We start from the raw sequence: 24,632 nt of genomic DNA, 5'->3' as shown, positions 1-24,632 counted from the left end.
TTTACAATATATGACTTTTTTTTGTACAAACTCTGTTAGGGCCCTATGAAATCAGTTTTATTTTTTCCCCAAATTCTGTTTTTATTGTTTAGAAATCTGTTTTTTTTACCTTTTCCACTTATTTTACCAAAATAGAGTGTGTGCTATTTGGGTTAGTGAATGTCAGTTTACCTCTGTGTATTTACAATTTCAGAATCACCTGATTTAACCTTATAAAGTCTCATTTTCTTGGCCATAACCAGTTTTCTATCAAGTAATATAACTATTTCTCAGAGCTGTTTGTCTAGCTTATAAAGGAATGTAGTGCATCCTGGAATTGGCACCCTATGTTGCTTTTTGATCCTTCCATCATTGTGAAGCTTAATTCACCAACCATTGGATTGTCACCCACTAATTGGGAACGTGAGCTGGGGTTAGACCGTTGTGAGACAGGTTAGTTTTACTCTACTGATGTGTTGTTGCAATAGTAAACCTTGTTTTTAAATTGTAAATCGAGAACCGAATTGAAACGAGAATCAATTCTGAAACCAATTGTTAGCCAAAGAATCTGAACTGAATTGGGAGTTAAGATTCACATTCCTAAAATTCAAATGAAAGTTACGTTTTAATTCAATTACATTACATTAAATATGAGCAGGAAAAAAATTCCTCACAATTGAAATTGAGAAACTTTTTTTTTCCCATGTTGAGAAGCATTGTTGATCCAAATAAACGTGATCCAAATAACTCTGTGAATAATCTTCCACTTTGAAGCCACTGCCTTTTGAGAAGGCTAATACATGTCGGCTCACCAACTTTTATGGTCTACAACATCTACAACAAGGGTTTATGAGGCACAGCAGCTCGAGAAAAATAACCTGCAAAGCAAATTTCAGATCATTGTTAATAAATTCTAAATTGCTTTTTGTTTCTATGGTAATCGACATAAACAAAAAAGCCACACAATATGCTCCAGAAAATAATTGTATTTATTTGAGTATTATATTCTCTGAGGGGAGGCTCACTGTGCCACACTTTGAAAAACCTTGGTCTATAATATTAGTGGACCAGCCAGGACACAGTCAACCTTACTGGTAGTGTCTGTGCTAATGTTACTTAGTGCAATGTTTATACAAACACAAAAATGATCAGACAAATCTGTTATCGCCAACAACTAACTAGCATCACTTTAGTTAGTTTGCCAACAAATGTATATTTACTAGGAGTGGGGGAAATAATTGATTCTTAGATGTATCGCGATGCGTACATTGTCGATTATTAATTGATTAATAAAAAAGGCTGAAAGCGGAAATGCCGCCCAGGCAATTTATGGTGGCGTACCTAAGTGTAAAACGCTACCAGAATGGCTGAATGTAAACTCCAACCCGCACCCGCTGGATTTAAAGCGAGCGGCTGGAAGCACGTAGTTGAAGGTAAAAATGAGCTGGACAAGAGCCAGACAATATGCAAGCTTTGTCATACAAGCTTAAAATACGTTGGGAACACGACAAATATGACAAACCACATAGCACGTTTCCACCCAAACCAGGAGGAAAAACAGCCAGCTGAAGTTGCTGCCGACCCGAGAACCATCGAGCAGTTGCTAACTAATTTTCCACCCAACTCGGAAAAGGCGAAGCAAATTATAAAGTCAATCACAACTTTTATTCCGAAGGATTTGTGGCTGTATTCGATTATTTGAGAAGCAGGGCTTTCGTGTTTGTTGCGCACTTTGAAACCCATGTACAACGTCCCATCGCAACGTTATTTCACTGACACTGTGACAACTGAATAAGGGCAGCCTAGTTTTTTTTGGTTTATTCATAATATACTGACATCTGCAAGCATTGTCCTTGTATGAGAGCCGCTGGTACAGAAATCTACATTGTGTACAGTATGTTTTTGACTTTGCTATACAGCAAAAATATTTTGGCAAAGATTCTATGCTCAGGATTTTAGTTTGAATTCAGAAGTCTATTTATTTGTGAATAATGGCAGATTTTTTTATGTAGGTTACTCAGAATATGCTGAAGTTTGTTAATTTTATACATGCTGCTACCGGTGCACTTTACTTTTCCTGCTGGTTCTGTGGAATGGGAAATATGTTGGTTGATGTAACCTTACGATTATTAAACGATAATGGAAATAAATTAACATATTTCATGTTTATTTTAATTGTTTTTACATTACAAATATGCTTTGTTTTAGTAGTGTAGTGAGTAAAAAGAAATATATAGAAAAAAAAGATGCATCGGCTGTTGCTCAATTTTAACAGCACTTAAAAGTGAAAACAAGAATTGTTTAAATCACTTTACACAAGCACTTGATAAACGTGATTAAGTGAGTCTATGTTTGTGTCATGTAATACTCACAGATGGAAACTCAAAGTCCTTCTGGTTGACGAGGTTGAGGATGTATTCGATGCGATACTGGTTTTCCGGAGAGGCCAACTGCACGGGAGGTGTCAGAGTGCTCATGGCAGTTACGATGGTCTGTCATAATAAACACACACACTCAGTCACACAAGTCAAAAAAAGTGACATATCATTGTGCAGTATCACAACAAATAAAGGCAGCTAAAGGAAGTGAAGTGAAGCACTTTTAGGCTGCGCTCACACTTGTGATTTGGTACTCTGATGCCGACCAACAATTAAAAAATAAATAAATAGATACATGGTGCGCACTTTGGTGTGATTCACTTAGCATTCACACTGGTATTTTTGTCATGGGACCAAAGGCTGTGTAGTAAAGAACGTCTGCAAAAAGTGAGGACTGGATTAAGCGGCTTTTGTGACATATGTTACAAATTCCAAACTAAAATGTCAACTGCAGGGTTGAATACGGAGGTTTACTAAAGTTTACTAAAAAATGGCAAAATATACTTTTAAAGAGCTACATTGTTGCACGCATGCATGCACACGCCGTGGCGGTTCTAGCTATGAGCCATATGGCCAATTGCCCAGGGTGGCATCCACAAGGGGGCACCAAGGATGAGGGGAAAGAAATCAAATCATATTTATTAGTGTTCAGCGCTCATTTGCTCATCATGTCAGGATATGGCTGGATGTGGCTGATACAACACCCACAATCCTCCATTTTGCTCAGACTTGATCAAACATCCACCACGTGACGTGGCTCAAATCAAAGCAAATAGTGACGTGGGGTGACACTGGTGAGTTCACCGCTGTGCCTCTGCCCTCAGGTTAACTACAAGGTAAAAATGTAAATTACAATAAAAGATATTTCATTCTTATTATTCTATTAATTATATCTCAGACCAAGAGTCTCAAACATATGTTATTTCACTCTGAAAATATTAAATAAACAGGATGGAATTGTGAGTCAATATGAGTTGGTTTAGCCTGGACTGCTTTTTGAGTGACGGTGGAGGATGATGGTTAACTGTCATTTATGTCAACAAAACACAGAAAAGACAAAGTCAAAGTCATTGGGTGCACTTTAGAAAGAAGAGAAATGAAGATGAGGAGATATGGGTCAAAGATAGAGGTATGGAGCTACATCATCACTTTATGTACACCATATTATGAAATGTGTGTGATCAAATAAGCTAAGCGAGCGGAAAGAGATCCATCTCTCAAGTGGTCTTGTTCCATTTGTTTGGTGCATAGCAGAGTTCTGATGATCGTATTCACACATGACCAAACAAACCGCAATACTACACGTAGCAGAGGAAATGCACCGGAGTTCTCACCAAAGTGTGCGGTATGTTTTTTGACCCGCTGATGATCACTCACCTCAATGGCCTCTTTGATATTATTTTTGATGTCCTGGATTTTTTGCTTCTTCTCTCTGAAAAAGATGATTAACAAAGATGAATACAAAATCTCTGAGCAGTAGAAAAACATTTTAAACATTTTGTCATGTCAATGCATGGTTTGTCACAACTGGACGGGAACATCCTTAGAAGAATAGCTGTCCATCATGAACAACCCATCTTGATATATCTAAAACTGTCGACAGGAAGTTGCACACACGATTTCAAACAAGTGGAACTCCACATTACTATGACATGTACACAAGTCAGTTTGTTTTTCCACAGAGAGAAGGTTAAACAGACCTTCATTGGCCGGGGGGGCTGAGGAATTATGTCTGCATGCTTTGAAGGATAGCACTCTGCTATGAGACATTTGGACTGTCTGCCTCCCACTTGCTTGCTCACTCATGGACAGAAATATTTTGAATAAAAGGTGAGCACAGAGCGCCAGCCGCTCTTTCACCTTGAGTCTCTCAGGACAACACAGCATTGTGTTTACAGTGTCACTTTAATACAAGCGACGCCACTCTGAGCCAAAGGTGGTGCAAGCTTTCACTTTCTTTATACAAGTGAAACCTACACTCAAACGTTGAACTCTTTGGATATCAAAACAAAGACTGCACACTTTGTCAACAACTTCACCATAACAACTAAAATCTGCTCTGACCATTCATTCTTTACTAGTTTAGGACCTATATGTACATTATCGCACAAAAGACAGCACACCCCTCACTTGGCCTAGCATGATAATTAATAAATCAATTAATATGATAAACAAAACCAACCAATAATTTTGCCCGCCTCAATATACTGACACATACATGCGTGATTGTTTTCCAAGTAGGTTGAATGACAAGAGGGTTGACTGTGCATCTGTCTCAACACCTGGGATTGTTGGTTCTATAGCAAGTGTGCACTCGCTAGCTGCGTGTGCACTCCCTAGCTGCGTGTGCACTCCCTAGCTGCGTGTGCACTCGCTAGCTGTGTGTGTCGTGTGCTACACGATCAAATACTTTCTTCGTTCCCGTTGTGTATAAAACCCGATCTGATGTCAATTTCTGCCCGTTTACGGATCGTCGTTTGTTCAAATAAATAATACAAAACGGTGGAACTTATGTTTCAGCTGCCGTGATTCCCAAAGGAAAAAACATTACACCTCATTAAACGTAAACAGTGTATTCCACACAAAATGTATGTAAATAAGGTAATGTAGGCACACAATGTAAACTTCAGAGTATTTCTGGGTTATTTCTCCTTATTTTTGGCAATATTCAGACAATAACAAAAGTGACATTGATTCAAAATTAGAAATATGGCGTAGTGTCCATGACACGCGTTTCCGTTTTTTTTTTTTTTGCTAATCGATACACTTTAGGAAACTAAAACTCTTGACATTCAAATTAAAATGTTAAATACTCTTGACAAACGATAGTTTTTGCTTTTGATACAGTGCACTTGCATTATTATGCCATATATTATCACTACATTAATGAAAAAATGGTCTCAAAAAAATCTTAATATCCATCCATCCAATTTCAATGCCGCTTATCCTCACTAGGGTCGCGGGTATGCTGGAGCCTATCCCAGTTGACTTCGGGCAAGAGGCAGGGTACACCCTGGACTGGTCGCCAGGCAATGGCAGGGCACATATAGACAAACAACCATTCACACTCACATTCATACCTATGGACAATTTAGAGTCTCCAATTAACATGCATCAGCAATAATTTGTAGCACAATTATTATCCAGCATAATTTGTAATCGTGACAGGTCAACCTCTGAAATTTCAGAATTTTATGACAGTATATCTTTTCAAGAGATAATATTACAGTAAGTAGGGATGGGAATCTCTGGTCTCTGCCAGACACGATACATTTAAAATAACTCTCTATCAATTGGTAACTCAATTAGATAAGATTTACCTCCGGATCATGAAGCATTACGATTCAACTGTGGAAACTTTACACTGGACCTCAAGCAAAATGGATTCTGTGCCTCTCCTCTCTTCTCTTTTCTCCTCCTCCAGACTCTGGGACCTTGATTTCCAAAGTGATGTGATGGTTTGGAGTGCCATGTCTTCTGCTGGTGTTGGTCCACTGTGTTTTCTGAGGCCCAAGGTCAGTGCAGCAGTCTACCAAGAAGTTTTAGAGCACTTCATGCTTCCAGTTGCTGACCAATTTTATGGAGATGCAGATTTCATTTTCTAACAGGACATGGCACCTGCACACAGTGCCAAAACTACCAGTACGTTGTTTAAGTACCATGGGATGCCTGTCCTTAAATGGCCAGCAAACTTGCCTGACCTCAACCCCATAGAATATCTATGGCGATCATATATTCATTCATTCAAAAAATGTGATAATCGAACCGCAATACTGCGACGGCCGACTGTATATAGATAGATAATCTTTGCCTTTTGGGTTGATCTTAAGTTGTGTACAAAAGCAGTTTTTGATGGTAGCAATGTCACAACCTGGACAGCCAAAGCGATGTGCACTTCATTTACGACAGAAATACACATATACATTCTAAATACATCAGATTATCCCATATATTGCTCGTTTTGACCTCCCTGGTTCAACAGTATAGTAAGATGGGCTGCTGCACTTTGCTAGCAGACCCATAATGAAAGCTAAAGCAGTAGCAACCTTTCCATCTCAATAAGACCACTAATATCACTAATAAGACCACTACGCTGTTGCTGTTATTATTGTCACTTTCATAGGAGCAGATCATTTAACATGCTCCAAGATACTGTAGTGACCTGGCAGTTACGCGTAGTGCTAAAGGGTTTTGTGATTTCCAAAGGTCTATGTACGTGACATGAGTCCTGACTGTGTGGGTGCAGGAGGCTGCGCAGAGGCCACTGCCTATGTGAGAGAGAGCTAAGAGTAAACACGTTGCGGTAGCAAACAAGGCTGGATGTATATTATATTACAGAGCAGTGCAATTCACGCAGAGCAAAGCGTGTGTCTGGCTGGGCCATTAACTGTAACCAAAAAAAACATACTAGCCAAATAATGATCAACCCAAACGAGCCCCGGGAGTTGAAGAAAGTCACACCACTGATGATGGAGAAGGTCCTCACCAATCATTATTATGGATGAGAATCAAAAAACAGTTCCTGTTTAGAACTGGTTCCCGGTGTTTGCCAATTTCGCAAACAATTCCCTTATATATTCCCGTGGGTGCGAATGATGTCAATAATAATATAAATATCCACTATACAAATCTAGTTTTATCATCATTAGATAAATGGTCAACGACGTATGGATAATTAGTTGCAAAGTCTCACCTTCGCAGCTGCAAAGACATTTGATGGCGGTCATGTTTTTGAACTAAATTTGAGACACATGTGCTTGTCAGTTCCTGAAAAGTGTGTGGCAAATTTTACATTTTGTACAAAATTTTATATTCTTTTTTTTAGTGTGTGTGTGTTTGTGTGTGTGTTTGTGTGTGTGAGAAATTTCAGGTCAGGACAACTTATGGGGTCAAACTTTGGGGTTTAATAACCACACTGCCGTGTAACGTTTTGACAAATTGTCACCCTTTGGTGTCTTACGGTTCAAAAGGTAGACAAGCTAGCTTACACAAACACACTCAAAAATATGAACGCAACACTTATGTTTTTGCTCCCATCTGTACACAAAAGGCCGTTCTCTCAAATATTGTTCACAAATCTGTCAAACCGTTTGTGGCAGCGGGATATGGAACGCGGGGGTGATGGGGGCATACTGTAGATGACGTTGACGTTGCAAAACTCAAGTGTTTGTGTGTGGACAGGTGAAACGACGCTTGTTTGGTTTGTGTCATAAAAAATATGGGCCATTATCTCGTGTTCTCCAACCTTGTTTAAAAACAAAACCTGAAGTAGAACATACAAAATACAACAGGTTTCATTTCGTGCAGTGGTGGACGTGCGAGCCAATCCACAGCATCCCAAATATAAGAATTGTGTACAGATCCTTGCAACATGGGGTCATGCATTTTCTTGTTGCAATATGAGGTGATGGTCGTGGACAAATGGTACAACGATGGGCCTCAAGATCTCATCTGTGCATTCAAAATGCCATCAATAAAATGCACCTGTGTTCGATGTCCATACCATAACTCCACCGCCACCATGAGCTGCTCCATCCACAACGTTGACATCAGCAAACCCACACAAGGCTATAAACACTGTCTGCCATCTGCCTTGTAGAGTGAAAACCGGGATTCATTCGTGAAGAAAACACCTCTTCAAAGTGCCAGACGCCACAGAATGTGAGCATTTCCCCACTCAAGTCGGTTACAACGACAAACTAAAGGCAGGTTGAGACCCTGATGAGGGTGATGAGCATACAGATAAGCTCAACACTTGCGAAATCTGCGACATTGTGCTTTGTGAACGCTAACGCTAATTTTACCGGCCTCCACATATTGCCATGTGTATGCGTGTCTGGTTTCCTCATCTTTCGCTCCAAACAGGCAGAAAGAGGATTCACTCCACCAACACGCCTCATAGAGCAACGACGAACAGTGACACCTGTTGTCAGCCATACAGTCGCTTTGTCTCTGTCAGGGAAGGCGGGGCCGTTAGCAAACACAAGAGCTGTACGATCACAGATGCAAAATGGCATGCATTGTCTTATCTTGCGAAAATTGCGAAAAAAATTTTTCCCCATTTTTAAAAAGGAGGGGTCATACACCTCAAGCTATTTAAAATCAATTTTAACACTAACACTACCTTTATCAGTTTATCAGTTCTTGTCATGGTTCGACAAGAACAGATTATCTCTGAATTTAAGTAAAACTACAATAATGCTATTTGGTAATAGTAGAAAGGACACGTACGACCAAATACAAATTAATGGAGTGGGTATTGAAAAAGTGGAAGAATATAAATTCCTTGGGGTTGTAATAGATGAAAAAATGAGTTGGAAATCTCATATTAAATATATACAACAAAAGGTGGCAAGAAATATATCTATATTGAATAAAGCAAAATATGTTCTTGTCCAAAAATCACTCCACACTCTGTACTGTTCCTTAGTATTACCATATCTAATGTATTGTGTGGAGATATGGGGAAATAATTACAAAAGCAATCTTCACTCACTCACTGTACTGCAAAAAAGATCTGTAAGGATCATTCACAATGCCAAGTATAGAGAACATACAAACCCTCTATTTTTAAAATCACAGATATTAAAATTCGCAGATTTAGTACACTTTCAAACCGCTGGAATAATGTATAAAGTTAATAACAACTCGTTACCCAAAAACCTAATAAAGTATTTCTCAATCAGAGAGGAGAAATATGATCTTAGAGGAAAATTAAACCTAAAACATTTGTATGCGAGAACTATGCTGAAAACCCACAGCATTTCCGTGTGTGGAATTAAATTATGGAACGGATTGAGTAAAGAACTCAAACAATGTACAGAGATGAGCAAATTCAAAAAACAATACAAGCAGTTGATGTTTGCTAAATACAAGGCAGAAGAGTCCTGATTGTTCTGTCAGGTTTGTTATTTTATTTTATTTCTTTTTTCTTTTTTTAATTATTTTTCTTTGTTTTGTTTAAAAAAAGAAAAAAGCTTTGTTCTTTTTTATTTATTTATTTAGTATTGTCATTATTATTATTATTAATGTGTATATATATATTTTTTTTTTCTTTTTTTCTTTTTCTTTTTTTGGGGGGAGGGCTATCTTACCGTTATCTATTATGTATTATCCTGACTATCACTGAAAACATGACATGGAATGCAGGAAGTGAACTACATGTACTGTACAAGATGTAGATTGGAAGGGGGGTAGGATTAAATAAGCTTTGCTTCTTCCTACTCCTTTTGGACATGTAGAACTGTGAAAAAAAAATGATTCATGAGATGTATTCCATTGTAACCTTCATGTTCAAATAAACTAAACTAAATGATGTATATATATTCAAAATGATTGTGATACCTTTCTCTGCCTAACAAGAACCCAATTTGTCAGATTTGCCGTGAGAAAAATATTTACAAATACAACGTGACGTTCAAATTTTCAGTAACTTTCAATCAGCTGTGGAAACTCTGAAACCCAGAAAATGGACCAGCTAATGCGAACATGTAACGTATCTGCCCAAAGTGATTATTTCGCATGAAGTTAATAAACACCCTCATAGAGTGACAAAATGTATTAATGCACAGTTGTCGCTTGCGCGCGCACACGTATTTACGCACGCACGCACACACTCCCACACACAGCTCGCAGTGTTGAGGAGTCATTTGCTGGGTCATGCGCTGTAGTCCGCCTAAGGTGCCGATTTTCAACTTCAAACTTGTAATAATTGTCTGCACCAGGGGTCACCAACCTTTTTGAAACCAAGAGCTACTTCTTGGGTACTGATTAATGAAAAGGGCTACGACTTTAATACACACTTGTGAAATAGCCAATTTGCTCAATTTACCTTTAACTATATGTTATTATTAGTAATGATGATAATAATAATGGTAATAATGATATTCATTGCTAGGAACAAACTGATCATGTTAATGATTCCTCACAATAAACAATGATTTAATAAGAAAATAAACAGATAAATATCAATATGCTACACTTTATTTCTATATTTTCTCTAAGTGCAAGTGTTTTCAAATTGAATATTTTCAAATGATCACTTCTACAACAGTTAGAGGAAATCACAATGTCCTATTTTCACTAGCCACTAATATTTTTTCACAAATCATGAATTACTTTGCACCATTTTTGTACAAATAATAAATCATGAGAAACATCGCCGACACTCTTCTTGTAGTTTCCCACAGTTGAACACCGGAGAGAGTGGACGTTACATCGGTTCCATATTTCTCGTCTTCAAGTACAGTTTTAGCAATTAGCATCATTGCTTCTTTGACAACCTCCCTGTCTGAAAAGGCCTTCTTTTCTTAATCAAGAATTGAGTTGCTCTAAATGAGGCTTTGGATTGCTTTTTTGGGAGTTTTTAACCGGTCTCGTGAAAAAAGATTGTTGTTTGCACAAAGCTGCCTTTAATTCGCGGGCTCTTTCTGCTCGTGGTTAGCATGGTAGCGTGTGTGACACGCGAAAGGTCTCTCTACATTGCGCTGTTAAAAAAAAATTAAAATAAAAAAAAAAAAACTCCTATTCAAAGTGAAAATTATATGCTTTCTTTTTTCTGCCCCTTTTTGGAGTTCAGTCATCTCATTTTCGCTGTACCCGCAAAGGTTGTTCCCACCACGTGTGTATGATCTCCACAAATGCTACGTTTTGGCCATGTGCACAATACTGACCTTTGAACTATACTAGGTCAGAGTTCATTTATATTACAGTAATCATTTTTGAATGCTTTTTGATATACAGTCATTTCCAGTTTACATGTACTGTAAGTGTGATTTAAACAAGAACAGAAACAAAACAAAAATGATGATGCAGCTCGCTGTTAAGTTGCACTATTTGAGCTATTTTAGAAAAGGCTGGCGGGTGACTCATGTGGTCCTTAGGGGTGACATGGTGCCTGTGGGCACCGTGTTGGTGACTCCTGGTCTGCACTCAAAGCTACAGGAGCCGATCGAGACGCTTCTTTCGTGTGAGAATTACTCAAAGCTGCCGTTAAAATCACACTGTTAGAAAACGCTTGTTTGCTTTCTCACATGGCACGTTAATGCAGCAGTGTGATTCATGACAGCATTTCGTCGTTTCATAACAGAAAGCATACAGTGTGCAGAACCAGCCTGTTCCTAACTCAATTTTGAGTTAGTCGATCAAGTTTCGAACATCAAGGGTGTCTTTTCCACCGAAGGTCGCAAAAAGAAAAATTAAAGGATCAGGGGGCCAATTTGATACATTTTGTACAGTAAAGTAGTACCCAATCTAATATACATACTGTAGGTCAGGGGTCACCAACCTTTCGATCGTGATCGACCAGTCAATCTTTGGGCTGCATGGGAGGGCAGACTGACGCTGCTGTGTCGTAACACTGTTGTGTTCGGACTAGATGGCCGAACCACCTCAACTGGCTCCTCTCGATGTGAAGGAGCAGCGGCTTTACTCTGAGCCCCTCCCGTTTGACAGAGCTCCTCACCCTCTGTCTTAGGGTGAGTCCAGCCACCCTATGTAGGAAACTAATTTCAGCCGCTTGTAACCGCGATCTTGCTCTTTCGGTCACGACCCAAAGCTCATGACCATAGGTGAGGGTGGGACCATAGATCGATCGGTAAATTGAGAGCTTTGACTTGCGGCTCAGCTCTCTCTTCACCAAGACGGTCCGATACAGCGACCGCATTACGGCAGACGCTGCGCCGACCCGCCTGTCGACCTCACGCTCCAACCTTCCCTCTCTTGTGAACAAGACCCTGAGATACTTTAACTCTTCCACCTGTGACAGGACCTCATTACCAACCCGGAGGATGCAATCCAACCCTTTTCCGACTGAGACCCATTTCCTCATATTTGGAGGTGCCGAGTCTCATCGCAAAAGCTTCACACTCAGCTGCAAACCTCCCCAGTAAACGCTGAAGGTCAAACCAGATGAGGCAATCAGGACCACACACACACTTTCCCCAACCCGAAGGGAAAGGGAAATCTCCAACACAGAGGCACCGAGCCGAAGGTCTATTAATAAGCCCACACCAGCTTGCCGCTTCTCCCCTGCAGAAACTTCAGAGTAAAACAAGGTCCAGCCCCTCTCAAGGAGATTGGTTCCAGACCCACATAAACTGTGGGTCGAGGTGAGTCCAATTATGTCTAGTCGGAATGTCTCAACCTCTTGCACAAGTTCAGGCTCCTTCCCCACCAGAGAAGTGCCATTCCATGTCCCAAGAACCAGATTTGGCCGCAGAAGACCAGGTCGCCCAGGCGCCCGCCCTCGCTTTTGAGCCAGCAGAGCTGAGTCGATATGACATGGCTGAGATCGAGTGGAAAAATAAAGGTTCTCCTCTCATTCCGTCTGGAAGTGGTAATTTTTTATCTTCTTAGTCCTCCTCCTCCACGCCGCTTCAAAAACTTATGTTTACAATAAATAAATTCGAAAGGCTAACTAGTTAGCTTGGTCGCTTGCTATGCTAATGCCAGCCGTCTGTTATGTCCCTGCAGTGATCCTGTAGCCTGAGTAATCTGATGTAAACAAAGAATAACAGGAGGGTAAAAGTGACTATTGGGGTGTTATTTGATGTCTGCACAGCTCTAATAATCTTAAAACTCGTATTTTGAAAGTCATAAATAGGTTTTCTATGCTGCAACTATGAAAGTATTCCATTTATTAACATTGACTCATATTGCGTAAATTCATTTAACACGGTAGGGTCTGGAACCAATTAACCATGATAAACAAGGGATTACTGTACACTATAACTGTGCACTTGTCCAATGTAATAGATGCCATATACCAACGTAACATTGAAGTGCTTATGATACTAGAACATGAAAGGCATATTTCCTGTGTTAGATATGTGCTCGAATGTTGAACATTTTCGTCACGTCATCCGGGACTGGAGGAGGAGGAAGTGACAGTTACCAGTTACATGAGAAGTTCCGAATGGAAAACTGCTGTCCACCCAAAAACTCCCCCATTGTTATGGTCCAGTTCGGGATGAATTTCTTTTTTTTTTTTTTTTTTATGGCTGTCAAAAAATAACACGTTAACGGCAGAAACAAATTTATTCAATTAATTACGTTAATTTTTTAAATGTAATTAACGCATGTGCACAGAGTCTGATGCTCTTATATAACTTTATTCTGCCCTGAACACAACAGCGGTACAAATCCAACACCATATACTGTATGTATCTCAAACTCACAAACATGTCTCTAGTTCATCCATTCTGGGAACGACACTTCCCCATTCTCATTACAGGAACGTGAGATGCATTCATGGACACTGCGAACACCACAACGGCTTTATAATGCTTGTGTATTGTGTGTGTGTGTGCGTGTAAATAAAAAAAAGAAAAACATGAAGTGGATATTCTTATCTCTCTCTTTGTAACTCTTAATTCGGATGTACAATTTGCTACATTTAAGTATGCTGGAAAACACACCGAAAACAAGTAAATGTACCTTAAATTACATGATGTCTTTGAACGCAACCCACCCTTCATTGCTCATAATACCACGGTTTAAAGTGTGACTCAAATATTCTGCTACTGGTGTTAGACAAATAGATTTTGTGGTAGACTTGTGTGGTATCTTTTAGCTTCATTGACATATTCAGTTGATTTGGAGCTGTTAATACATACAAATACACTCCTGATCAAAATATTAAGAACATCTTAAAATCTGAAGAAATATTGCTAGAATTTGCATTTTGAGAGAAGGGCATTCACACTGTCATGCCCTCCTGATGGCTAAAGCTAAGAGGCTTTCTCTTTTTGAACGTGGTCGGATTGTTGAGCTGCAAAAGCAAGGCCTCTCACAGTGTGCCATTGCTGCTGAGGTTGAGAGCACTAAATCAGTCATTCTAAGTTATTTTTAAAGATCCTGAGCATTATAGAACAAAAAAGTCAAAAGGGGGGGGGGGGGGGGGGGGGGGGGGGGGGGGGGTGTTAACCCCCCCCCCCCCCCCCCCCCCCCCAAATCACACCTGCGCTGAGCCGGAGGATCTGATTGGCTGTCCATCAAGACACAGGGCGGTCTTCCACCCACATTAAGACCCTTACTGGTGCCGACTGCAGTGCAATAACCATCTGACAGCATCTGTGGGAAAAGGGTTTAAAAACCAAAAAAGGAATTCAAAGACCTCGTCTCCTTCAACGCCACAAAACTGCCCGTTTAGACTTTGCCAGGGAGCATCAAACATGGAACATTCAAAGGTAGAAAAAAGTTGTATTATCTGATGAGGAAAAAATGTAACCTTGACGGTCCAGATGGCTTCCAACATTACTGGCATGACAAGGCGATCCCACCTGAGATGTTTTCTACCCGGCACAGTGGAGGGCAGTCCAACATGGTCTAGGGTGCTTTTTCATTCAGTGCAACACCGGAGCTTTAGGTGGTGCAGGGTTGTCAAATGGTGGTTGCTTACGTGCAGATGTTGCAGCGGGCATCCCTCATGACTGAGGGCCCTCGTCTGTGTGGTAACAGCTGGGTTTTTCAACAGGACAACGCTGCAGTTCACAATGCTCGCTTGACCAAGGACTTCTTCAGGGAGAATAACATCACTCTTTTGGACCATCCTGCATGTTCCCCTCATTTAAATCCCATAGAGAACATTTGGGGATGGATGGCAAGGGAAGTTTATAAAAATAGCTATCAGTTCCAGACAGTTGATGCCCTTCTTGAAGCCATCTTCACCACTTGGAGCAATGGTCCCACTAGCCTCCTGGAAACACTCGCATCAAGCATGCCCAAACCAATTTTTGAAGTGATTAACGACAACGGTGGAGCTGGTTTGGAGAATTTTTTGTTATTTTTTGAGCGATGGTCTTTAACTTTTGATCAGCTGATAAACAGCCTATTTCAGTTTAATTGTTGTTTTCAATAAATTACTTTTTCAAAATGCTTTTTGTCTCAGTCCCCCTTCTTGTTTTTTCATATTGTAACTCTACTTAAAACCTCATTAAGATCCAAATGTGCAAAATGCTAATTCTAGCAATTTTTCAACTGGTATTAAGATTTTCATCAGAGTGTATCATCCTGGCAGACAGATGTATCATAGGTTATACCCTGGGGAGGCTACACCATGTATCTATGGCCTTCCAAAAATTCACAAGGAAGGGTTTCCCCTCAGACCCATTGTCTGTAGCATTGACTCTACCACGTACAATGTAGCTAAATATGTAAAAACAGTCTTATCCCCATTGGTAGGCAACACTGATCATCATATAGAGAACACAAAAGGGTTTGTGGCGAGTATCAAAGACCTCAGATTGGAGCCAGAGGAAACTTTGGTGTCTTATGATGTGACTTCACTTTTCACATCTGTCCCCACCTCAGCAGCAGTCTCAGTGGTGAGGAAGAGACTGCTTGAGGACTCAACTCTGCATCGGAGAACAAAACTTAGTGCTGACCACATCTGCCAATTATTGGAAATTTGCCTTAACAGTACATATTTTCAGTTTAGAGGGAAATTTTACAGACAAATTCATGGTTGCTATGGGCTCACCAGTCTCACCCATAGTGGCGAATCTGTACATGGAAGAGATGGAGAAACAGGCTCTCACATCCTTCTCAGGGACAAAACCAAGGCACTGGTTTAGATACGTGGATGACACCTTTGTCATAATCAAAAAACAGGAAATTCAGTCTTTCACAGATCATATCAATGCGATGGACACCAATATCAAATTTACTCGCGAGGACGCTAAACAGAACCAACTAGCCTTCTTAGACTGCGAGGTAATTATAGGAGAGGACAGACAGCTACTTACAGAGGTCTTTAGAAAGGCCACACACACTGACCAATACCTGCTTTTTGAATCAAACCATCCACTACAACATAAACTAGGGGTTATTAGGACCCTCCAACATAGAGCGGAACAAATACCAACTAGTGCTGAGGGAAGGAAAAAGGAGACACAACATGTCCAGAGAGCGCTCTCAACCTGTGAGTACCCGCGGTGGGCTTTTAACAAATGTCAAAAGAAGAGAGTAGGGAAAGAAACCCAAAAGTCCACAGAAGCAAAAGGGAGAGGAGGGGTAGTCCCTTATGTAGCGGGGGTCTCCGAAAAACTCCAGAGGATCTTATGGCAACACAAAATTCCTACCTATTTCAAACCAGTAAATACCCTGAGACAAAAGTTAGTGTATCCTAAAGACAAGGCTCCAAACCAAAAACAGAGCAATGTGGTCTATTCCATCCACTGTAAAGATGAGGAATGCAAAGAGTACTACATTGGGGAAATTAAGCAAATGCTCCAAAAAAGGCTTTATCAACATCGCAGGGACAATTCTAGTGGGCCTCAATCAGCAGTACATCTACACCTTAAAGCAACCAATCACTCTTTTCAGGACAGCGATGTAAAGATTTTGGCCAAAGAAAACAGATGGTTTGAAAGAGTAGTAAAAGAAGCTATTTTTGTCAAACAACAAAACCCATCATTGAATCGGAATGGTGGTTTGAGGTTTAATTTGGACCCTGTGTTCAGCAGGTTACGGAGACCAAAACCCACAGCTCTTAGTCTTGCAAATGAGGTGAAGCCAGGGCCGAGCCAGAACAATATATGCTAACGAGCCAGTATCAGAGTCGTTCATACCCAACTCAGGGAGCGACACTTCCCTTTTATCGGAGGTGCCAATAGCAGGAGAGGATTATACCACTACTCCGCCCAGGCTTAGTGTAAGGAACCAATAGAAGGAGGGTGTTGGCACACCAATTCCGCCCACTCTTACTGTATTTAAGGCCTAGGCTACCAGCACTTATTAGTTCGCTGACGAAGCTCTTTGGATGAGGAGCGAAACGTCCGACACCTTCTTCATAGAAGTACAGATGACGTCTCAAGAAGCCTTTCCCTCGATGGACAACTCCTGTACGACTGAGAGCCTACACAGACGTAATCCTGGCATAGTTGCTAATGGTGATTAATCATGATTAATTATTTCAAAACTGATGAATCTGATTACAATGTTTAATCATTGACAGCCTTAGTTCTAAGACTAGATTATAGATTATAGTAGCTTTTCAAACGTGTGGTATCTTTTACCTTGATTTGAATTTTCAGTCATTTGGAGCTGTTTAAACATACATTTCATGTAATTTATCTTGCTGTTCATAAAATTCAGTAAAGATTTCACACATTCAGTAGTTGCAAATGGTGATTAATCATGATTATTTAATTTGAAAACTTTTGAAAAATTTTAACCATTTGACAGACCTGCTTTTTTTTATTATGCCTGCTTGTTGTGTTGAAGGCTTTTGCCTGGAACACTCGAGGAGAGAGTAATTTCAATCATTTCCAAAAGACACCATTCGCCTCGTCTGATGATCGTCAAACTTCACAAACGTTTCAATACTATTCGAGATGGAAATAAAAAACCCACAAGATGTTCGACCGTGGAAAAGCGTGCCAAGGTGGCAGTAATTCAATCCACATCTTCCGCTAATATTCTCAATAGTTGCCAGCTTAATGCTCACAGCTAATGCAGTGTTGATTTGTAACTGGCTTGGGTATGATGAGCTAGCTCGGTGGCTAATGAGCTACCTGTTGTAGGGTGCAACAATAAATCCAAAGGGTCATCTTTGATTACAGCGTAGAATATATGGGTTAATAATGTGGGTTTTCATGCCAAACTGCTTGTTAAACAACAAGTGCTGTCACCTTCTATGCTGCTTATTCTCAAATCTATTGCGTATAACTTGAAAGTGTCATCATATTCATTTCTTTGTGTATTTTCTATGATGGAAGCTTGTCACTACGAATGCACAACGCGTCTACATTCCGGTACTGTAGGTGGCGGCATGCACCTAAACGCTGTTTGAGACCCACCATAAACATTCCGGTACAATAGGTGGCGGTATGCTCCTAAAAGTTGGCTGCGACCCGCCATAAACAAAAAGAAGAACGTCTACATCCGGTGGCCTCTTTTCGGCAGTCAGGGTTATGTGGATAGATTTAGACCTTATTCATCTCCAAGAGAACACCTCATCATTTTGTTTTCTTTTATATGCGTTATTGTATCTGTATTTCTATTTATTGATGTATAGTATACCTAAGCGGATATGATGTGTACGCCTGTGGCGCTACGTACATTGCGTAAGTATTACGTAAGGTCACTTGGAAAAAATTGCTGGATATTACACACTATTTCTGCTGGAGTTATCCTCTGGACTTCATGAGAACCACAGTACAGTGGCACCTTTGTGGCCGCCTTTGAGTCATCATAGTGCGTGGATTCTCCTGGATGCAGGTACTGTACGTCACGCTTTTATGTGTTACATTTCCTTTTTGTTTTCATTCATCATAACAGGCTTTGCAATCTTGGCGGTATATTTTTGGTGTTTATTGAATAATTTCAAATCCAACAATGTTTTCCATTTGGTCTTAGTATGAATTTGCGATTTGGGTCAAGACCCAATCGGCCCCCTGGCTGGTGGGTGATTGCGTTTGACTGGGCTGCTTCGCCCACACATTGAAAACTTCCCTGTTATATATGCCTGTCATGTGCTACTGTCGTGAAGGACATTTAACAAGGACAATTTCCAACAAGTTCTGTCTTGACCAATAAAATTAACTACACAGCATTGTACTAATAATCAGCATCTTCTACATTTTAACATGTTTCATACATTTTCAGTTCTATGTTCAATAAATTTTGCTGAAATAAACTACTGAAAAGGAACGCTACTTTTCCTGCCAATCGCCATGTTATGGTGCTGTCTACGGAAATGACGTCATTTGTGCTTCTGATCGGTTAAAATTGCCTCAACAGTCCATGGCCACCATTATTTTGGCATGCATGTGACAGTCTGTGAATGCGTAAACATGCTACTTTGAAAATATCCGTGTTCTTGAGGACACGGTCTTAGAATAATAGTATGGGGGTCTCATGCCAGAGCTGTCAGTGTCACTTACTGTCACTTTTACTTTTTCACTTTCATTATTAGAAAAAAAATTGGATTCCCGGAAAGTGATCTGGTCATGACGTCACAGCCAAGATGGAGTTGGTTCAGAAAACTTGCTGTTTTTTTTTTTTTTAAATAGCTGACAGCATAAACCTTCAATGTTCCAATCATATTTTGTTAAAATACATTGAACAATACCTGTGAAACAATACAAACTTGTTTTAACTGCACAAGGTAGCTCAAATATAAATGACAAGTTTAGAATGTTACTGTTCAAGCTACTAAAATTATCAGTTATTATTATCAGTTCCTTTCGTCCTTTAATTTTCACATTTTAAAAAAACAAACAAAACTTGCACAACAGGTTACACCTCAGATGTGATTTGAAGCTCTTACTAAAAAAAAGTGTATAGCGACCGGAAAAGGCTGGTCGCCCAATGCCATGAACGGTATCATTTTCCTTGTAGTGGCTTTGTTCCTTTCACTACTCATAAGCGCCAACAACGGGCTCTTTGCTCCGGCTAGCTTTAGCCTTAGCTTGATTGCTAGCTGTCAGTCAGGCAAGGTAAAAGGGGACAGTGGCTAACTTTCAGAACTTTGCAGAGGTAGATAAGAGGGGTGGATAAAATCGGTTTCATATATGAGGATCGGCCAATCGCCGATCTGAGATCTGGCAGCGATGAGCTTCGACCAGGACACATCCCCCCAACCCAACAAGGAGCAACTTCTCTCTCTGCATATTACTCACTCTGCATTGAAGCCATTGACGTGGAGGATTCTCATCTGTTTCACTATTGTGCTCTTTCCTGACTCACCAGCTCCTAAAAAGAGACCAAAAAAACGTTAGGGATGACTTGACGTGCCAACACAAGAAATACGACACACAACGACATTTGTCTCAAAATGCAAAGCGCAGATTTGACAAGAGGAAAGGTTTTGTGTGCTCTGGCTTCATCTTTCCAATGCCAGAAACTTTAAGTGAACAGCACATTTCATTCTTTGCCGACACTTTCTAGTTGGGACAAGTGAAGGCAAGGACAGAGCTGACATGGTCACGGCTGAAATAATAAACTGGATATTTTCCGCTGGATGCAGTGATCAAAAGGACAAGATGGCATATTTAGACTTGAACCTCTTCCTTCAAATGGCTTCACTGATACCTAATGTATTATCAATAACTTCAGTCAACTCCATCCATGCAACAGTTACAGCAGCTTTACATGCAACATGTACAGTATATCAGCAGGCGTCTTTTTAGCTTTAACATTCTCTGAAACAAAAATGTCAAGACCTTTGGTTAAGAAAGCCAAATCAATTATTGTCTGGATAATGGGACATTTGTCGAGGTACAGCAAACGGAAAAGTTTTCTAGTTTGGATTTATCATTACTGGAATTCCTCCATAAGGAAAACATTCCACATTTCAACACAGCTTGTTTTTTAACCAAATATATATTCAACACACAATAGATTTTTTTTCTACAAAAATGTGCGATAACTAGCCGTGTTTGGATGGATGTATGCTGCTTGGGGAGCACTATGGCTGCATACATACACCATGGAGGAATTTACATCACATTTTTTCTACATTCGTTTTACTGTTGACTAAAAACTGTTTTGATATATTTCTATTTGCTTACCCATTTACTTCGTATGGTAATAAAATGTTAAATTAATCTCTACAGATTCTTTACAAGTTAAAAACTATATAAACATTTGTGATAATAATCAGACAATATGAAACATAGATTGTTTTTGCCATGTCGCCCAGCCCTACTAGATACATGTTATTGTTAGAACATCATGAAAAGTCACTTTTGCATAATAGGCATACAGGCGGCCCTCAGTTTACGACATTCCGTGTTAAGTTTCATGGTTAAGAACTTAATTCCATAAATTCATTAAAAAAGTCATATTTATTAATTCATTATGACAGTATTTTATATGTCTTGTGTATTCTGTGTACAATGCGAGTGACTTAGGAGTTAATTTAGGTATAAGTTCTGAATTCCACGAAAACTCGACTTGCATCTGTCTAGGAACAGGACTTGTTTGTTACCCGAGGACTACCTGTAGTCACGTTATCTTTAATGATGACCCTTTTAATCAGAAGAAGAAGAAAGGCGTAAAATAGAACTATATGTTAATGGTATCACTTGACACCATGCAAATACTCCCCGGGAGGCTGTGAACATTATCGGGCCAAGTTCAAAATAACTTGACTGAATGCCAGTCAGTACTTGCGGTGGTGCCTTATAATCAATGGCACATCATTGCCTTTCTATGATCTGTCCTTTCATTTTCTTGTACATCAACAATGACGGCCCGTCACCCAACATCCACAGTGTTAGACGAACGGCTGCCATTTTTGTTATTCATTTTTATTTATTAACATAAATTTGGGCGTGTCTGTCGCACAATTTGCACCATCTGTTGACGATGTGGACTATTAACACAAGTAACTTTGAAATGCCTACAAATGGACACAGGAGGAGAAGACAGACACCTTATTTTCGCTTATGAGACCCTGCACCCCTTTTAACACACACACACACACACACACACACACACACACACACACACAACCACATGTTGAGTGTGTCTGCTCACTTCTGCATGGAGCTACAGTCAAAATACAGTAAAGTACAGTAGGACAACATTCCTGTAAAAACGGCATCTAGTGTAGTAAAATAGGAGACCCCACATTTGCTTCCAATGCAGAGACACACGAAAATAACTGAATTGATGCCATATTGCCAACAAGGCTGTGCTACAACATATCTGGCCAATTTTAAAAGTAGACAAATGGTTTGATAGCATATTTATCTGTCCAAAATTAAATTAACATCCATATCTACCTCTACATATGCTTTAAAATGTTGGTTTCTCAGTGGTGTGATGCTCATGCATGTTACACTGATTTACGACAAACTCATCAGCAATATTAATGCTGGCTGAGTAGCTCGCTCCTTCCAGCTATGACAATACTGGTTCCATCGTTGCTGTGTTGTGCGATATAATTATTAATAAATTCCCAAGTGGTATGTTTTGCTTTCCAATTTCTCATGCAGTCCAAATCATTACTACAGTTTTTAAAAAGTTACATATATTTATTCTACAACATATTTGGGTACTTTTGGATGGTGACAAATGGTTTGATAAAGTATTTAGCGGTCGGAAACATCCAAAGACATAATTTATCTCTGCATGTGCTTTAAAACGTTGGTTGCACTACACTGCTGTCGGTGTGAAACTCATGCGTGTTACTTACTGTGCTGTTGTTTACAATAAACTCCTCAGCGTTATTAATGCTGGCTAAGCGGTTACCACTTACTGCTATTCTAACATTGGTTCTGTTCCAGCTGTGTTGTGCCACATACTTGGTAATAAATGGCCATGTGGTCAAAGAGGTCATTGTTTTCCTTTCCACATTCTCATAAACTCCAAGTCATTCATTTAAATGAGCTGTTATATTCCAACATATTTGGGCACTTTTGATAGTTGATTAATGGTTTGATAGTGTAATTAGCTTGACAAAACAACATCACAGGACAAATGAGCCGACTTACCTAAAAGCAATAGTCTGTGTGTTGCTCTGTAGATTTGTTTGTCCTTTTGGAGCTGCTTCTCTATCTTTTTGTTTGCTTCTCTCTGTGCCTTCTCCTCATTTCTCTGGTCTTCAGTCTTACTGTTGCCCAAACAACCCATCTTCCCACAGGCACAACAGAAAGGGGGGTTCCAAATGGAAGAAGAAAAGAAGGTGGTGCGAAATGTGCAAAGAAATATTTGAAGTGGCTCAAGCTTGACCAACAGAGTTCACACGGAACAAGGTCTTCCCAAAGGCCTGGTCCAAACAAAATCTGTACTCAAGTATAGGCTCTCAGGCCTGGTCCAGAATTGATTTGTAGTCCAGAATGAAGGCAAGCAAACTGTGTTCAGGCCAGATCCTCTCTTTTTTGTGGGGTTTTCCTCCTTCACGTTCACGGTAACCTAACCTTAGACGTTAAAACCCGCAGCGTCCTTTAAGACTGAAACCGTTGGTCGACCACGAAGATGAAAACGAAGAAGATCCAAACACGAGTCTTGCGTCTCACTGCTGCCGGCGACAGGGCACTGAACTCGGCGAGTGTGTGGCGCTCACCCGCATGGTGGCCCGGCTCGGTTCCAAGCCTCCATTTGGAACATGCATTTAGAAAAAAAATACAGGTCCAACTGGTTCGGTGTTGTTAAGTAGGGGGATCCAGTCAAGCAGCAGGAAGTCAATGAATAACACCCAAACGAGCTACATGTGTGATATTTTCATTGCTTCCGGCCCACTTCTCTGCAGCTAGCCGAGTCAGTGAGCAGCCTTCTGGACCGCCGGATCCGAACTTACACTTCTTTATTTTGTCTTGCTTTTATGGTTTTCTCCTTCCAAAAAACAATCATCTCAAATGTGTGTGTCCCCTCTCCGTATGTGTGCGTCTTGTGTTATCAGCCCCTCACATCACAACCGCGACACTTTTCCACTCCGTCTGGAATCCAAATAATCCACAACAGTGACACTTACAACAAAAATGGAGGTTATGACTCCCCAGGTTTGTTGTTTTTAGGGGGTTAGGGGAAAGCAGCTGGTTGTCAAAAGACTGGCCTTGTAGGAGCCTACATGAGGCCTGTATGTGCACGCACACGCACGCTCGTACACATACATGCATATTTCTCCTCCATGGTTGCAATCCTGGGTGAAATAAACTATAGGCTAACAGACTAGCATTTGAATCTAAATCCGGCGGAAAGCAAATAAATACACAGGAAAAACCAATTAGCACCACAAAGCTAGCTAGTCGTAGCAGAACCGAGGCCGCCCTCCTCCTTCTCCTTCTTCTTCTTCTTCTCCTCCTCGTCGTCCTGCTCCTCCTCCGCTACGCTCCTGAAGGCGAAAAAAGGACCCGAAGAAGCGATTCTTCTTCTTCTTGGAGCGTATTCTTTTTTCTGTTCTCTCCGTTTTCCGAGAACAGCAGCCTACATTGAAGCAGCGACCAAGCAAGCGTCGGGGAGAGACGGGGTGGGGCCACGCCACCGCGCTCGGTGAACCCTGGGAAGGCAGAGAGAGAGAGGCGGTGACAGTGTAGTGGTGGAGACAAGGGGCGGTGACGTGGGTACGGTTACGTACTCAGAAGTCAGTTGCGTAAGCTTGCGTCCAAAATGGCGCCCGGTTCAAATGCAGTCGAACCCCTAGAGTAGAAAACCATCTTCTCCACAATCAATCGAGGGTCACCATAAAAACTTGAATGACTGGGCAGTTAATGTACCTGTCATTCAAGTTTTAGAAGAGCTTAAAAAACCCAAAGTGAAGTAAAAAATGACAAGCGGTTTAAGTAGCTGGGTGTAGCAGTTAAAGAAATAGTTCGGCTTTTTTGA

At 40.4% G+C, this 24,632-nt stretch overlaps 1 protein-coding gene across 1 annotated transcript in view; it reads right to left on the bottom strand.

The window, feature by feature from the left end:
• The window catches only part of gnas (GNAS complex locus), a 52,367-nt gene extending 28,061 nt beyond the window's left edge, over positions 1-24,306 (bottom strand). Inside the window, exons 1-4 of the mRNA XM_054757554.1 lie at positions 22,802-24,306; positions 19,982-20,054; positions 3,735-3,789; positions 2,352-2,471 (exon numbers count right to left, since the gene is read on the bottom strand). Of these exons, the coding sequence (XP_054613529.1) occupies positions 2,352-2,471; positions 3,735-3,789; positions 19,982-20,054; positions 22,802-22,940 (387 nt within the window). The 5' untranslated portion in view covers positions 22,941-24,306. The remainder of the gene's footprint in view (positions 1-2,351; positions 2,472-3,734; positions 3,790-19,981; positions 20,055-22,801) is intronic.
• Positions 24,307-24,632: the final 326 nt, after the last annotated feature.

The sequence above is a fragment of the Dunckerocampus dactyliophorus genome, chromosome 1 (assembly GCF_027744805.1).
Source record: "Dunckerocampus dactyliophorus isolate RoL2022-P2 chromosome 1, RoL_Ddac_1.1, whole genome shotgun sequence".
NCBI lineage: Eukaryota > Metazoa > Chordata > Actinopteri > Syngnathiformes > Syngnathidae > Dunckerocampus > Dunckerocampus dactyliophorus.
This window is presented reverse-complemented; position numbering and strand designations above follow the sequence as displayed.